Source organism: Amblyraja radiata, chromosome 20 (genome assembly GCF_010909765.2).
Source record: "Amblyraja radiata isolate CabotCenter1 chromosome 20, sAmbRad1.1.pri, whole genome shotgun sequence".
Classification (NCBI taxonomy): Eukaryota; Metazoa; Chordata; class Chondrichthyes; order Rajiformes; family Rajidae; genus Amblyraja; species Amblyraja radiata.
In genome coordinates this window covers 3,693,489-3,711,663 of record NC_045975.1, presented here as the reverse complement: position 1 = coordinate 3,711,663, position 18,175 = coordinate 3,693,489, and the positions used below count along the sequence as shown (strand labels likewise).

The 18,175-nt window shown below is 48.2% G+C and overlaps 1 protein-coding gene across 11 annotated transcripts in view; it reads left to right on the top strand.

Annotated features, from left to right (window-relative positions):
- Nucleotides 1–18,175, top strand: part of ano5 (anoctamin 5) — a 114,044-nt gene that overhangs the window by 63,543 nt on the left and 32,326 nt on the right. For 10 of the 11 annotated variants that reach the window (XM_033038663.1, XM_033038661.1, XM_033038665.1 and 7 more), the window contains 4 exons: nt 1,882–1,992; nt 8,965–9,033; nt 10,487–10,771; nt 12,219–12,332. In XM_033038663.1, coding sequence (XP_032894554.1) covers nt 1,882–1,992; nt 8,965–9,033; nt 10,487–10,771; nt 12,219–12,332 — 579 coding nt within the window. Of the gene's footprint in view, nt 1–1,665; nt 1,685–1,881; nt 1,993–8,964; nt 9,034–10,486; nt 10,772–12,218; nt 12,333–18,175 lie in introns of those variants that run through there. The other variant, XM_033038672.1, reaches the window with a different exon arrangement.

Genomic DNA, 18,175 nt, shown 5'->3' with positions numbered 1-18,175 from the left:
TGTAGGAAGGAACTGCAGATGCTGGTTTACACCAAAGATGAACACAAAAAGCTGGAGTAACTCAGCAGGACAGGCAGCATCTCTGGAGAGATGGAATGGGTGATGTTTCGGGTCGAGACCCTTCCTCGGGCTGGATCTCGGTGAGACAGCTCCAGCTATATAGAGCCATCAGCTGTCAGAGGTACAAAGTGCCAGAACCATTGATCACCAGTGACTCAAGATTAAATATCTCCAGCGTAGAGGCGTAGATACGATACGAACTTTATTATTCCCAAGAGGGAAATTGATCTGTCAACAGTCATAAAACACAACAGGATACATGTCTACCCCACGACAGAAGGGGGGAGGAGTTGTACACTTTGATAGCCACAGGGAAGAAGGGTCTCATGTGGCGTTCTGTGCTGCATCTTGGTGGAACCAGTCTGTCGCTGAAGGTGCTCCTCAGGTTGACCAGTGTGTCACGGAGGGGGTGATAGGATAGGTTATTTCGCTTGGGCAGCTTACAGCCCTGTGGTATGAATATTGATTTCTCTAACTTCAAGTAACCCCGGCATTCCCTCTCTCTCCATCTCTCCCCCACCCAAGTCGCACCAGCTTCTCGTTCTCACCCAACAAACAGTTAACTATGGCCTGTTTCCTTTATCATCGGTACTTTTTTGCATATCTTTCTTTCATTGTTCTTTTTCTCCACATCATCGCCTATATCTCTCGTTTCCCTTATCCCTAACTGGTCTGATGTTTAAGAAAGAACTGCAGATGCTGGAAAAATCGAAGGTAGACAAAAATGCTGGAGAAACTCAGCGGGTGAGGCAGCATCTATGGGAATAGATGTTGCTTATCATGAGTCCCAAAATGCAACAATGAAATTCAGTCTGATGAAGGGTCTCGACCAGAAACGTCACCCATTCCTTCTCCACATTGAAATTCTCCTGTCCCACTGAGTTACTCCAACATTTTGCGTCTACGATGTGAACCAGCATCTGCAGTTCCTTCCTCCACATTGAAATTCTGACAAAGCATTTGAGTATTTAAGAAGGAACTGCAGATGCTGGAAAATGGAAGGTACACAAAAATGCTGGAGAAACTCAACGGGTGCAGTAGCATCTATGGGGCGAAGGAAATAGGCAACGTTTCGGGCCGAAACCCTTCTTCAGACTACTTCAGAAAGTATTTGAGTAACTCAGCGGGGTCAGGCAGCAAGTCTGGAGAACGTGGATCAGTCTGAAGAAGGGTTTCGGCCTAAAACGTCGCCTAATTCCTTCGCTCCATAGATGCTGCCTCACCCGCTGAGTTTCTCCAGCATTTTTGTCTACCTTCGATTTTCCAGCATCTGCAGTTCCTTCTTAAACATTTTGGGTCAGGACCCTTCTTCAGACTTGTATGCATATATTGACAATATAACTCTAAACAGATTAATTATACTAAGTATATTGCCAAGCTTGGCTATAAATGCTGGCCTTTTCGTCTTGTTGCTGAAAGCCAGCCACATTTGGAGTGGTTTGGCCAGATTGGGAGATTTATCTGTAATACAGGCCCAATTGTGCTCAATAGTTTTTTGATTGCAAGCGGAACAACAGTTCACTGTGAATTCTGAAAGGCATTGTAACAGTATTAGGTCACTTATTCTACAACAGATTGCGAATAACCATTGCTTTTGTTGGACGTCCGTGCATGGATCTGAGCGGTGGGCTTGTCTTGGCCGCTTGCCTTCCTTTTAAAGTCAACAGTTTTCTTCCTTGTAGAAGCTTGGCCGATTTGCTACAAAAGTCCTGATTTTTTTTGATTTTTTTTTATCGAAGCATTCTTGTTTAAAGAAAATCTCGAGTCGCAAATCAAAACCCCTGGGCACTTTTTCATGGTATTCTTCCTTTCGTTCCTCAGATTGATAAACAGATCCACAGCAAAGACTCTGTCTTCTTTTGCGATGGAATTAGAAGGATTGACTTCATCCTTTCGTACGTGGACGACCCTAAAGATGCAGACAAGAAAATGGTAAGGCCCACGAGTTTAGAGATACAGCGCGGAAACACCGAGTCCGCGCCGACCAGCGATCCCCGCACACTCACACTATCCTACACACAATTTACATTTATACCAAGCCAATTAACCTTCAAACCTGTATGTCTTTGGAGTGTGGGAGGAAACCGGAGCACCCGGAGTAAACCCACGCAGGTCACGGGGAGAACGTACAAACTCCGTACAAACAGCAGTCCGTAGTCAGGATCGAACCCGGGTCTCTGGCGCTGTGAGGCAGCAATTCTACCCTAATTTAATTCACTACATCTGCACTGTAGTGATCGATAGTGAGTAATGATGAGGATAAAAGTCAGGAGAGATGCAAGGCTGGGATTTACCTTGTTCCATCTTGAGTGGATATGGTTAGTTCTGAACTTTGCCACTTCCTTCTTCAGCTCCACCTTCCAATTTGATTCCTTAGAGCCATGCAGGGTGAAATCAGGCCCTTCGGCCCAACTTGCCCACACAACAGGTGCAGCAGCATCTATGGAGCGAAAGGAAATAGGCAACGTTTCGGGCCGAAACCCTTCTTCAGACTTCAGACTTCTTGCCCACACAGACGTTTCTTCGGGCAGAGGGTGGTGAATCTGTGGAACTCTTTGCCACAGAAGGCTGTGGAGGCCAAGTCAATGGATATTTTTAAGGCAGAGATAGATAGATTCTTAATTAGTACGGGTGTCAGGGGTTATGGGGAGAAGGCAGGAGAATGGAGTGATGAGGGAGAGATAGATCAGCCATGATTGAATGGCGGAGTAGACTTGATGGGCCGAATGGCCTAATTCTCCTCCTATCACTTATGACCCACCCTCTTTCAATTCAGTTTTCAATTCGGGTGCTATCCACCTTATCCATGGTCACGGTGGCGCAGCGGTAGAGTTGCTGCCTTGCAGCAAAATGTCATCGCCGGAGACCCGGGTTCGATCCCGACTACGGACGCTGTCTGTACGGAGTTTGTACGTTCTCCCCGTGATTGTCCTTCTTCCAGTATAGCCCCTGGTGGACTCTACGAAAGGCACAAGATGGTTAAAAATGTGTGTCGCATGCTTTCTGGGGGTGGGAAGTCCAAACATTTTTTGGTGCTAATTTTGTATCCAGGGAAGTTGAAGGCCAATGTGCTCGTTTCCTTGTGGGAAATTATAGTATTTCTGGTGTGCAAATCCGGATAGATTTAAGTTCATAAGTGATAGGAGAAGAATTAGGCCATTCGGCCCATCAAGTCTACTCTGCCGTTCAATCATGGCTGATCTATCTCTCCCTTCTGCCACCATTCTCCCACCTTCACCCCATAACCGCTGACACACTGAATGAAACGGCGGAAAGCTACCAAATTATTTCACCACTCGCGGGTCCAGAGCTGAGGATGGCAGAAAATAATAAGAATGATATCATTCCGTGGAAAATTAGGTGACGGTTCGATGCATGGATGGATGAGATGAATGGAGGTTAATTAGGGTAAAGCACTTGGGACGATCATTAGTGTGATGACTCGTGTATTATATAAACGCAGAAACAGCCACAACTGCTGAAATAATTGACATGCTCCTTATTATCTCAGTCCCATCAATACTCCACTTCCAGACTTTAGTTTAGAGATACAGCGCGGAAACAGGCCCTTCAGCCCACCGAGTCCGCGCCGACCAGCGATCCCCGCACACTAACACTATCCTACACACACGAGGGACGATTGTTACATTTAGACCAAGCTAATGATCCTAAAACCTGAGGTAGACAAAAATGCTGGAGAAACTCAGCGGGTGCAGCAGCAACTATGGGGCGAAGGAAATGGGCGACGTTTCGGGCCGAAACCCTTCTTCACACCTAACACCTGTACGTCTTTGGAGTGTGGGAGGAAACCGAAGATCTTGGAGAAAACCCATGCAGTCACGGGGGAAGAACGTGCAAACTCCGTACAGACAGCACCTGTAGTCGGGATCGAACCCGGGTCTCCGGCGCTGCGAGCACTGTAAGGCAGCAACTCTACCGCTGCGCCACCGTGCCGGACACGGTGACCTGACCTGATATTATTGTCCTAAATTTTGATCCCCGCAAGCATTAGCAAGAACCGGAGAGAGGAGAAGAGTGAGTGACCGGGGGTGAGACTCGCCCTCGATTATGCGGCGAAACAAGGAACTGCAGATGTGGTTAATACGCATATTTAAGAGGGAGTTAGATGTGGCCCTTGTGGCTAATGGGATCAGGGGGTATGGAGAGAAGGCAGGTACAGGATACTGAGTTGGATGATCATATTGAATGTAGGTGCAGGCTCAAAGGGCCGAATGGCCTACTCCTGCACCTATTTTCTATGTTTCTATGTCTCAACCTGAAAAATCACCCATTGCTTGTCTCCAGAGATGCTGCCAGTCCCGCTGAGTCACTCCAGCTTTTTGCTTCTGTTGCCATTTTAATTTTACATGACATCAACTTCTACGGCTTGGGTTTTAAAATGCTTTCAGCAGCATTGGTGGTGGTTTGGGAAGGCGGGTGGCGAAGAGAATTGAAGCATTGAAAGGGCTGTCAGATGCCACAAAGTCTGTGGTGCCAGGAAAGTGTGTTTGCAATACATAGGCTGGAACTGTTTTCCTTCAAGCACTGACATTGTGAGCTGCAGGGCCTGCTGGTGATGTGCTGGACTGCTCTATGTCAAGCAGCAGCAGTCAAAATTAAAGCTGATGTTTCATGTCAAAAATCCTTCGTCAGGCAGGTTCTGACAGAGAGTTTCGAAGGATGAGAGGCGGGACCTCATTGAAAACTACCGAATAGTGAAAGGCTTGGATAGACTGGATGTGGAGAGAATGTCTCCACTAGCGGGAGAGTCGAGGACCAGAGGCCACACAGCCTCAGGATTAAAGGGCGTTCTTTTAGGAAGGGGATGAGGAGGAATTTATTTAGCCACAGGGTGGTGAATCTGTGGAATTCTTTGCCTCAAAAGGCTGTGGAGGCCGTTAGTGGATATTTTTAAGGCAGAGATAGATAGATCCTATGTGTTTAAGAAGGAACTGCAGATGCTGGAAAATCGAAGGTATACAAAAACGCTGGAGAAACTCAGCGGGTGCAGCAGCATCTATGGAGCGAAGGAAATAGGCAACGTTTCGGGCCGAAACCCTTCCGGGTTTCGGCCCGAAACGTTGCCTATTTCATTCAGGGTTTCAGCCCGAAACGTTGCCTATTTCCTTCTCTCCATAGATGCTGCTGCACCCGCTGAGTTTCTCCAGCATTTTTGTGTACCTTAGATAGATCCTATGATTGGTACAGGAGTCAGAGGTTATGCGGAGAAGGCAGGGGAATGGGGTTAGGAGGGAGAGATAGATTAGCAGTGTTCGAATGGCGGAGTAGAATTGATGGGCCGAATGGCCTAATTCTACTCCTATCCCTTATGACCTCGTAAGCTGAAACCTGTTATCTCTCTTTCTCTTTCCACAGAGCTGAAGAAGGTTGAGGAGGAGATTTAAGAGCAGGGCGCAGGCACCATGCCCACTATATGAATCCTGCTATAGGATTCCTAGAATACTATCCTACTCATGTCTTAGTGTAGTGTGGGAGGAAACTGTCGTGCAAATGCCCATCATCTCTGCAAGTAGAAACAAAAGTTGGAAAAATAATTTTGTGTTTATTTAATTACTTTTATTTCCCACACACACACACACACACCTTCCATGAGTTAGATGTTACCACATCTTAAATCCTGGGGTAGTAATTTGTGAATTCTGCAGGAGGCAATTTCCCTCGCACAAACAGTCGTGATATGCTGGCGAGACACAAAATGCTGGAATAACTCGCTGGGTCAGGCAGCATCTCTGGGGATACAGAGGATGGGTGACTTTTTGGGTCAGGACCCTTCTTCAGACTGGTTAATAATAATAATAAATTTTATTTAATGGGCGCCTTTCAGACATCTCAAGGACACCTTACATAGTAATCGGAATAACATATAATCGGAATATAACAAGTAATAAAGACATCACAGAGACACAAATTAAAAACAGAATTCAATCCAAAAACAAAAAATCAACAACACAGTGTGAAGAGACAAAGGACAAGGTTAGGGACAAGGGAAACGAGAGATAAAGGTTTATTGTCAAGTGTACCAATTACCTATTCAGACATACAATACAATACATTACAATATAATTTATTTGTTATCATTTGAACCTCTTGAGGTTCACACAAAAGTTTCCCCCGCCACCCCCCCATCCCCCACCCCCCACACACATACGGAAAAACAAAGCATCAAGACACACAACTACATAAAAGTCAACATAAACATCCACCACAGTGGATTCCCCACATTCCCCACTGTCATGGAAGGCATGAAAGTCCAAATCTTCTTCCTCTTTATTCTCCCGCGGTCGGGACGATCGAAGCTCCCGTAGCCGGCGGTCGAAGCCCCTGCGTCGGGGCGATCAAAACCCCCGCGTCTTGGAGTTCCCCCGAAGTCAGTCTCTGACCAGAGACCGCGAGCTCCACGATGTTAAGTCCGCAAGCACCCGCGCGCGGTTGGAGCTCCGAGGTCGACCCCTGGCAAAGGGATCGCGGGCACCTCTCAAAAGTCGGTCCCCAGCAAAGGGACGACAACTCCTCGATGTCAGGCCGCAGTGCGGACCGAGATACGATACGGAAAAAAATCGCATCTCCGTCGAGGTAAGAGATCAGAAAAAGTTTCCCCCAGCCCCACCCCCCCTCCGCCCCCCCCACATAAAACCAAGCTAAAGAAAACTAAAAACGATACATTTAACACATACTATTTAAAACACAAAGAAGGAAATGACAGACAGACCGTTGGCGAGGCAGCAACACCTCGACAGAGATATGATGATGTGGAGATAAAGAACAATGAATGAAAGATATGCAAATAAGTGGAGATGATAAAGGAAACAAGCCACTGTTAGCTGTTTATCCGGTGATAAACGAGCAGTTCTTTCACACACATCACTGTTTAAGTATTAAGTGGGGGGGAGGGTGTTGGGGGGGGGGGGGATTTTTCTGCAAAAGGCTTACTCCTAAGGAATATAAATGGGCAGTGGTTTCTGCAGTGGTGCGCTGTCTGCTGTGTGAATCAATGGTGTTCATTGAATCTGTATCTCCACCCACACTACAGCACTGGGTGGGGTGAGTGATGGCTGAGAGCAGGCTAAAGATGCCAGCGCAATCAAGAAGTGGGCACGAGGTTTGTTCAATCTCAAGCATTTTCAAGTTTAGTTGGAAAGTCTGATCGTTGAGCTGGCAGGAAAAGCAATTTCTAAACGTTTGGCACGTCTTAGCTCAGCATTTGTGCCGGTGGAGTTGCTGCCTCACCGCGCCACAAGACCCGGGTTCCATCCTGACTACGGGTGCTGTCTGCGCGCAGTTTGTACGTTCTCCCCGTGACCTGCGTGGGTTTTCTCCGGGTGCTCCGGTTTCCTCCCACACTCCAGGTTTGTAGGTTAATTGGCTTCAGTAAAGATTGTAAATTGTCCCTAGTGTGTGTAGGATAGTGTCGGTGTGCGGGGAGCGCTGGCCGGCGCGGACGCGATGGGCCGAAGGGCCTGTTCCAATGCTGCGTCTTTTGGAAACTAAAAACGAAAAACGAGGCATTTCACTGAGTCATTGGGAACCAATCCTTTTATGAGGAAAGCGATATAATATTTGACCAGCTGTAAGGTGCCACCTGCTGGCCATAGTCACACTCACACCCACACCAGATATTGATATTTAAAACTGCTTCATACCGCATTCACAAAAAAATGAATCTCTCTTTCTCTCTCTTTCTCTCTGTCTCTCTCTTTCTCTCTCTCTCTGTCTCTCTGTGTCTCTCGCGGTCTCTCTCCCTCTCTCTGTCCCGCTCTCTGTCTCCCTCTGTCTCCCCATCTCTCTCTTTCTCTCACTCTCTCTCCTGCTTTTTCCCCATATCCCTTGATTCTGTTAGCCATAAGAGCTATATCTAACTCTCACTTGAAAACATCCATTGAATCGGCCTCCACTGACTTCTGCGGCAGAGAATTCCACAGATTCACAACTCTCTGGGTGAAAACTTTTTTCCTCATCTGAGTCCTAAATGGCCGACCCCTTATACTTAAACTGTGTGACCCCTGGTTCTGATGTTGTACCAGCATCTGCAGCATCTACAGTTCATTGTGTTTTTACCTATGTTTGCGGTGCTCTGGTTATAGTTATTTAACATTAGTTGGGAATGTTGTAAGTGGCAGGAAGACCACAGACCTCGCTTGGACCATTGGCAGACAAGATCTTTATGCTAAGTGTCCCCCCTGCCAGCTGGCATCTGGGTGTAGACGACAAAGTTGTATAACAGGAGGAGATTGACTGTGGTTCTTGGTGCCTTTAGATTTTTTATCTTTAGTTTTAGAGATACAGCACGGAAACAGGCCATTAGGCCCACCGAGCCCGTGCCGACCAGCGATCCCTGCACACTAAGGCTATCAACACACACGCTAACACTATCTTGCACACACTAGGGACAATTTACACATATACCAAGCCAATTAATCGACAAACCTGTACATCTCTGGATACTTTCAAGAGAGAGCTAGATAGGGCTCTTAAAAATAGCGGAGTCAGGGGTTATGGGGAGAAGGCAGGACTGATTGGGGATGATCAGCCATGATCAGATTGAATGGCGGTGCTGGCTCGAAGGGCCGAATGTCTATTGTCTATCTTTGGAGAGTGGGAGGATTCCGGCGATCCCGAAGAAAACACAAGCTGGGCCACGGGGAGAACGTACAAACTCCGTACAGGCAAGCACCCATGGCCGGGATCGAACCCGGGTCTCTGGCGCTGTGAGGCAGAAAATCTACTGCTGCGCCACCGTGCCTGCCGCCATCTGCACCGCTTGCCACGTAACCTGGTGTGGCAATAAATAGAGTCATGAGGGTTCACGGAGGTGAAAACTCCAGCACCTTGCTTCAACGTGTCAGCAGCCCATTTAATTTGCGATTATTTTCTTCTTTTATTCAGGAAAGAAGAAAAGAGTTCGAAGACAATTTGCTGAAGACCGGCCTCGAGCTGGAAACTGAAAATAAAGATGTAAGTGAAGGAAGACACAAGGTGCCGGAGTAACTCAGCGGGACAGGCAGCGTCTCTGGAGAGAAGGAATGGGTGACGGTTTCGGGTTGAGACCCTTCTTCAGACTGAGAGTCAGGGGAGAGGGAGACTAGAGGTATGAGACTGGAAGTATGACCATCAGAGCAGACTCCGATGACCAACAAAAAGGTGGAGCCCACAATGCTCTATTGTTGGCTGTGGAAGAGGTGATGACGGAGGGATACGAACAGAGAAACTGGCAGGATGACTAGGGTGGGGGAGGGGAGGGACGGAGAGAGAGGGAAAACATGTCACAGCTTAAGAATAAGAGGCCGGCCATATAGGACTGAGATGAGGGAAAACATTTACACCCAGAGAGTTGTGAATCTGTGGAATTCTCTGCCACGGAAGAAAGTGGAGGCCAATTCACTGGATGTTTTCAAGAGAGAGTTAGATTTAGCTCTTAGGGCTGAAGGAATCAAGGGATATGGGGAGAAAGTAGGAACGGGGTACTGATTTTAGATGATCAGCCATGATCTTATTGAATGGCGGTGCTGGCTCGAAGTGCCGAATGGCCTACTCCTGCACCTATTTTTCTCTAGGGCGGGAACTCTACCGCTGCGCCACCGGGCATTCCTTATACTTTTGGAACTAAAGGTCATAAGTGATAGATGTAGAATTATGCCATTCGGCCCATCAAGTCTATTCCACCATTCACTCATGGCTGATCTATCTCTCCCTCCTAACCCCATTCCCCTGCCTTCTCCCCCTCCCCCCCCTCCGTATCCCCTGACACCCACACTAATCATGAAACAGAATCTGTACTAATCAAGGGGCATCGACTTTCATTGTTTAATGTTGCCAATTAATCTGGGCTCACTGTCTAGAAGATAACATAAGATTATTAAGGGTTTGGACACGCTAGAGGCAGGAAACATGTTCCCGTTGTTGGGGGAGTCCAGAACCAGGGGCCACAGTTTAAGAATAAGAGGTAAGCCATTTAGAACGGAGACGAGGAAACACCTTTTTCTCACAGAGGGTCAAGAGTCAAGAGAGTTTATTGTCATGTGTCCCAGATAGGACAATGAAATTCTTGCTTTGCTTCCACACAACAGAATATAGAAGGCATGAATACAGAGGCAGAGAGTTGTGAGTCTGTGGAATTCTCTGCCTCAGAAGGTGGTGGAGGCGGGTTCTCTGGATACATTCAAGAGCTAGATAGGGCTCTTAAAGATAGCGGAGTCAGGGGATATGGGGAGAAGGCAGGAACGGGGCATTGATTGAGGATGATCTAGAGAGAGATTTAGCTCTTAGGGCTAACGGAATCAAGGAATATGGGGAAAAAAGCAGGAACGGGATACTGATTGGGGATGATCAGCCATGGTCACATTGAATGGCGGTGCTGGCTCGAAGGGCCGACTCCTGCACCTATTGTCTATTGTCTATTGTGTTTCAGGATTCGGAAGATGGTAAAACCTACTTTGTGAAGGTCCATGCCCCCTGGGATGTTCTGGCCATGTACGCGGAGGTCATGCACATTAAAGTGCCCATTAAGGAGAACGACATTCCACAAGCGAGGGAGAATCCATTTGACCGGTTGCTGAAGCCATTTCGCCTGGACCCGGCGATCATCAACCCAGAGCCTGATTATTTCACAGCGCCGTTCAGTAAACAGCGACAAGAGCTCTACTTGATCAATAACCCAGAGACCTTCTTCTCACCTTCCACCCGCAACAGAATTGTACGTATGTCCGTTAAAACAGCCGTTATCGATCAGTGCTAAATAGATCACCCCGTATCGCAACTACTTCCTATCTCCTTGTGGACCAATAGACAATAGGTGCAGGCCATTCGGCCCTTCAAGCCTGCACCGTCATTCAATGTGATCATGGCTGATCATCCCCAATCAGTACCCCGTTCCTGCCTTCTCCCCATATCCCCTGACTCCTCTATCTTTAAGAGCTCTATCTAGCTCTCTCATGAAAGTATCCAGAGAACCTGCCTCCACCGCCCTCTGAGGCAGAGAATTCCACAGACTCACAACTCTCTGTGAGAAAAATTGTTTCCTCGTCTCCGTTCTAAATGGCTTACCCCTTATTCTTAAACTGTGGCCCATGGTTCTGACCTCCCCCAACATCGGGAACACGTTTCCTGCCTCTAGTGTGTCCAAACCCTAAATAATCATAGCTTTCAATAAGATGCCCTCTCATCCTTCTAAATTCCAGAGTATACAAGCCCAGCCGCTCCATTCTCTCAGCATATGACAGTCCCGCCCATACCGGGAATTAGCCTTGTGAACCTGCGCTGCACTCCTTCGATAGCAAGAATGTCCTTCCTTAAATTTGGAGACCAAAACTGCACACAGTACTCCATGTGTGGTCTCACTGGGGCCCTGTACAACTGCAGAAGGACCTCTTTGCTCCTATACTCAACTCCTCTTGTTATGAAGTCCAACATGCCATTCGCTTTCTTCACTGCCTATCTCTGGACCAATGTCTTCCATCCCATTTCCCCCTACTCTTTCCTCAGTTTAGTTTCATTTAGACACAGTTTCAATTACGGACACAGGTTCTTCGGCCCGTCGGGTCCGCACCGACCAGGGATCCCCGCACGCAAGCACGCACTCGGGCCAATCATACATTTATACATTTAACACCAAGCCAATGAAACTACAAACCTGCACGTAATTGGAGTGTGGGAGGAAAGCAAAGATCTCGGAGAAATCCCACGCAGGTCACGGGGAGAATATATAAACTCCGTACAGACAGCACCCGTAGTCGGGATCGAACCCGGGTCTCTGGCGCTGTGAGGCAGCATCTCTACCGCTGCGCCACCGTGACGCATTGAAAAACATTTTCCTACAATTGCCAATTCACCATGTGCAGTGTATCACGCCGGAGAGGGAAATGATCTTTCACGTAGAGTTACAGAGTGATACAGCACGGAAACAGGCCCTTCGGCCCAACTTGCCCACGCCAGCTAACATGTCCCGGCTACACCAGTCCCACCTGCCCGCGTTTGGTCCATATCCCTCCGATCCTGTCCTGACCATGTACCTATCTAACTGCTTCTTAAACGTTGCCATAGTCCCAGCCTCTACTACCTCCTCCGGCAGCTCGTTCCATACACCCACTGCCCTTCGTGAGGTAAAAGTCTACCCCTAATTCAAGGTTATGTTCACCCTCCAGGTTTATTACATTCTTTCCCGATGCAAATACACAACTGAAGATGGCAAGAGGAAACTGGGGATTAAGAGGCTGCTGAACAATGGAACCTACACCGCTGCTTATCCGCTTCACGACGTATGTATCCAGCGCAGGGGGCTCACAATTGCAATTAGGTTAATAGATTCAAGGAGCATTTAAGAGAGAACTGCAGATGCTGGAAAAATCGAAGGTAGACAAAATGTTGGAGAAACTCAGCGAGTGAGGCAGCATCTATGGAGCGAAGGAGATGAGAAAAAACATTTTTTCACACCGAGAGTGGTGAATCTGTGGAATTCTCTGCCACAGAAAGTAGTTGAGGCCACAGTTCATTGGCTATATTTAGGAGGGAGTTAGATGTGGCCCTTGTGGCTAAATAGATCAGGGGGTATGGAGAGAAGGCAGGTACAGGATACTGAGTTGGATGATCAGCCATGACCATATTGAATGGCGGTGCGGGCTCGCAGGGCCGAATGGCCTCCTCCTGCACCTATTTTCTATGTTTCTATGTACCTCTTGCCTGATGGGAGAGGGGAGAAGAGGGAGTGGCCAGGGTGAGACTTGTCGTTGATTATGCTGCTGGCTTTTGTGGTGACCTGTTATTCATGTTTAATCACGGGATATTAAATAATGAAATGCAGTTCCTGTTCTTTCATTTACTCTCGTATTAATTTTCCTTTCCACCTCCCACTAAGCAAATGGGGAACTCCCACTTCTTAAATGAAGTTAATCCAGAAGTCCAGGAACTGGTTTTTTGTGTGTTGTGTTTGAATTGATCTGTAATGGAAATACCTGCTTGTGATTCGGAGTTTCTGAGAGGGTAGATGTCCACTTAATCTCAGACTTCTCTGGACATGCGGCATTGCTCCATGTTTGGCCATAAGTGATAGGAGCAGAATTAGGCCATTCGGCCCATCATGTCCACGCCACCATTCAATCATGGCCGATCTATCTCTCCCTCCTAACCCCATTCTCCTGCCTTCTCCCCGTAACCCCTGACACCCGTACTAATCAAGAATCTGTCCATCGCTGCCTTAAAAATATCCACTGACTGGGCCTCCACAGCAATGAATTCCACAGATTCACCACCCTCTGACTAAAGGTAGACTTCTTCTTCTTGCGTATGGCGTGCACAGCCTAAAGTTGTAGGACAACTTGTACTAATTGATCTTATTTGATTGTGCACGCTGGGTTGATTGCATTGGTTGAAACAGGGCGGACCATGTGAAGGTTGCAATCTCCCACCCCACTAAAGGTAGACAAAAATGCTGGAGAAACTCAGCGGGACCGGCAGCATCTGTGGAGCGAAGGAAAAGGTGATGTTTCGGGTCGAGACCTTTCTTCGGACTGATGAAGGGTCTTGACCCTAAACCTCACCCATTCCTTCTCTCCAGAGATGCTGCTGGTCCCGCTGAGTTACTCCAGCTTTTTGTGTCTATCTTCGGTTTAAACCAGCATTTGCAGTTCCTTCCTACACAATACCTATCGGGGACCTCTGGAGAACATGGGTCGGTGTTGTTTGGGGTCTGGTCCCCTCCTTAGACTGATTGTTGGGGCAAGGGGGGACTGGAAGCAAGAAAGAAACAGATCGAGTCAGGACCAGCAACAGATTACCTCAGGCAGGGACGTTCCCCGATAGGCCAATTATTACCTAAATTTGGTGCGATCCCAAGAGGGATACCCCCGTTTCGAACTGGTTTAATTTATTTTAAAGCTAGGTTAGTTTAGTTTAGTTTAGTTGTACGGCACGGAAACAGACCCTTCGGCCTACCGAGTCAATGCGATCATCGTTCACCCATTTACAGTAGTTCTATGTTATCCCACATTCCCATCCACTCCCTACACATGCAGCCCCTAGACTGTGGAACAGCATCCCTCTTCCCATCAGAACTGCCCCCTCCATCGACTCCTTTAAGTCGAGACTTAAAACACATCTTTACTCTCAAGCCTTTCTTGACGTCCTCTGAGGGAGGGCTATACGTATGTATTTATGTCTGTACTTAATCTATGAACCAATGTTGTATAACGTTAGCACCTCCACCAATGTAAAGCAATTTGGACAACGAGAGATGTTTTTTAAATGTGCTATAGAAATAAAAGTGGGCAATTTACAGAGACCGACTTAGCCTACAAACCCGCACGTCTTTGGGATACGGGAGGAAACCGAAGCACGTGAGAACGTGCAAACTCAACTCGGACAGTACCCGAGGTCAGGATCGAACCTGGGTCTCTGGCACTGTGAGGCAGCAGCTCCAGCAGCAGTGCCACCCTGCCGCCCCGTGTCTAGTCCCCAGCAAGTCCTGAGTCCCCCTGAGTTTCTGATCGTGAAGAGAGGCAGCAAGGCCTGTTTATTCCCGGTTCGATGCTGACTACGGGCGCCTGTCCGTACGGACTTTGTACGTTCTCCACGAGACCTTTGTGGTTTTTCTCCGGGAAGTTCCGGTTTCATCCCACACTCCAAAGACGTGCGGGTTTGCCAGTTAACGTGCTTGGTAGAAACGTAAAATTGTTCCTCATGTGTGTGTGTGTAGGATAGTGTTGGTGTGCGGGGAATGATAGTAGGCGCGGACTGGGTGGGCCGAAGGGCCTGTTTCCATGCTGGATCTCTCGACTGAACCATCTTCTGGAATAGCCATATTGACGTTGGTGCTAAGAGGTGATCGACCCAGCAAAGAGAATATTTTCGTGCAACATTGCGGGACATTCCACTCCACCACAGACAGCGTGTTAGTACTTGATCGTATGCCATGTTGGGGGAGTTAACAGTATTCTCCAATTCTCTGTGCCACGGGTAATATTGACAATGGCTTGTTGCCAGAGACCAGCTTTGGAGTAACACATATTTGCCGATTGCTTTTGAAGTTTGTGTTTCGTTCTAGTTTTGAAACTTTGGCAATAACAAAACGGCCTTCATAACTCGGTCGGGTACCTGCTACCGCGTTCCGCTGCCGCAGGAGATCTGACCCGTTGCTGGCTGCTCCGGTTCCTTTACCTCACTCCTGAAATTCCTGGATGTCCCCTCCCCCATCAGGCAAGAGGGACAGACGTGTGAAAACGCTCACCTCCAGATTCAGGGACAGTTTCTTCCCAGCTGTTATCAGGCAACTGAACCATCCTACCACCAATTAGTGAGTGGTCCTGACCTCCCATCTACCTCACTGGACACTAGAGTTGCCAACTGTCCCGTATTAGCCGGGCCTCCGGCGCTGGGAGGCAGCAGTTCTACCGCTGCGCCACCGTGCTGCCTACATTTTATCCTCCATTTTCAGGTCAGATTAAAAAAACTAATTTGTGTTCAGAAGTGATAGGAGCAGAATTAGGCCATTCGGCCCATCGTCTACTCCGCCGTTCACCTATGGCCGATCTATCTCTCCCTCCAAGCCCCATTCTCCTGCCTTCTCCCCATAACCCCTTGACACCCGTACTAATCTATCTACCTCTGCCTTAAAAAAATATCCACTGCCTTGGCCTCCACAGTCTTCTGTGGCAATGAGTTCCACAGATTCACCGCCCTCTGACTAAATGTTAAAATGTCAGAAGAAGATTTATTTTAGAAACTTACAAAATTCTTAAGGGGTTGGACAGGCTAGATGCAGGAAGATTGTTCCCGATGTTGGGGAAGTCCAGAATAAGGGGTCACAGTTTAAGGATAAAGGGGAAATCCTTTAGGACCGAGATGAGAAAAACATTTTTCACACAGAGAGTGGTGAATCTGTGGAATTCTCTGCCACAGAAGGTAGTTGAGGCCAGTTCATTGGCTATATTTAAGAGGGAGTTAGATGTGGCCCTTGTGGCTAAAGGGATCAGGTGATATGGAGAGAAGGCAGGTACAGGATACTGAGTTGGATGATCAGCCATGATCATATTGAATGACGGTGCAGGCTCGAAGGGCCGAATGGCCTACTCCTGCACCTATTTTCTATGTTTTCTATGTTTCTAAGAAACAAAATTATTATTTTTTTTGTGCTAATTGCTGATGAATTCTCTAGCTCGATGGCAACTGTGTCTGGGAAGGCTGTGCCCGAAATGCATTAATGAGTTAGGAGACGGCTGGCCACTGTAGACAGACGTCCGTTTCCTTGCAGAGCAGCTGCAGGAAGCTTGCCGTGTGAGTCGCTGCTGTTAAACTCTGGCCAGGAGCCGAGCGGAGAGGCTGAATCAGCGATGCCTGGTTGGCATGGATACGCAGATTTGTGCTGCAAAATTGTGTTTTAAAAACAGCTCTGTGCGTGCTGCCAAAAGTGGTGTCAGACACGGGGAGCTCTTTCCCACAGTGGATGGATGTGATTATCCCACCGCACAATACCTTGTGTGGCATTGTTAGCTACCCTCTGCTGCCTCACGGCGCCAGAGACCCGGGTACGATCCTGACCTCGGGTGCTGTCTGTGTGGAGTTTGCACGATCCCCCCCTTCCCCCCCCCCCCCCCGTATGTGACCGCGTAAGTGATAAGTGATAGGAGCAGAATTAGGGCATTCGGCCCATCAAGTCTACTCCGCCATCCAATCATGGCTGATCTATCTCTCCCTCCCAACCCCATTCTCCTGCCTATTCCCCTTAACTTCGGACACCCTTCCCGAAAGACATACCAGCTTCGTCAGTTAATTGGCCCTTTGTAAATTGTCCCCAGTGTGTAGAGAGTGGATGCGATAGTTGGATGTAGTTTAGTTTCGAGATACAGCGAGGAAACAGGCCCTTCGGCCCACCTAGTCTGCATCGACCAACGATCCCCGCACATTAACACTGTCCTACACACACTAGGAACAATTTACAATTTTACCGAAGCCAATTAGCCTACAAACCTGTACGTCTCTGGAGTATGGGAGGAGACCGGAACCCCAGGAGAAAACCCACGCAGGTCACGGGGAGAACGTACAAACTCCGTACAGACAGCACCCGTAGTCGGGATCGAACCCGGGTCTCCAGCGCCGTGGGCAGCGACTCTACCGCCACACCACCGTGGCTTCGCATCCCCTCCCTACACATTTTACAGAGGCCAACTAACCTGCAAACCCGCGCATGTTTGGGCTGTGGGAGGAAACCCGCGCGATCACAGCGGCAACGTGCAAACTCCACACAGACAGCAACATCCAAGTCGCGATCAAACCCGGGTCTCTGGCACTGAGAAGCAACAGCTCCACCACCGTGGACTTCTGGATAAGAAATCCTTCAGCAGAGAGTGAAAGGAATTCTAGGTGAACTACTTGTAGGTTGCTGGCCATCTGCTGTAGTCCACAGTGAAGGTCCATGGTCAATATTCACTTCCAGGATAATCCAAGCCTTATGTACATGGAAATGTTCCTCTTCCATTTAATGGTAGCAAGGCAGTACAATATAGAGTCATGGAATCATAGTGATAATGCGTGGAAACAGGCCCTTCAGCCCAACTTGCCCACAACAGCCATCGACACTAGTCCAACCTGCCTGTGTCTGGCCCATATCACTAAACCTGTCCTATCCATGTACCTGTCTAATTGTTTCTTAAACGTTGGGATAGTCCATGCCTCAACTACACCCTCTGCCAGCTTGTTCCGCACACCCATCACCCTTTGTGTGAAAAAGTTACCCTTGAGACTTCAATTAAATATTTCCCCCTTCACCTCAAACCTATGCCCTCTGGTCCTCGATTCCCCTACTCTGGGCAAGAGACTCTGTGCATCTACCTGATCGATTCCTCTCATGACCTTATATGCCTCTATACGATCACCCCTCATCCTCCTGCGCTCGGGGTGAATAGAGTCCCAGCCTGCTCAACCTCTCCCTCTAGTCCCGGCAACAGCCTCGTTAGGACGTTGGGTCTTCAACCTAAAACGCTAAAGGGCCTGTCTCACTTGGTGATTTTTTCGGCGACTACCGGCATCATTGACTGACGTATCAGGTCACCGAAAGATTTGCGGCGTGACGACGTATTAACGCGCGGTGCTTTTTCAAGTGTCGCAACAT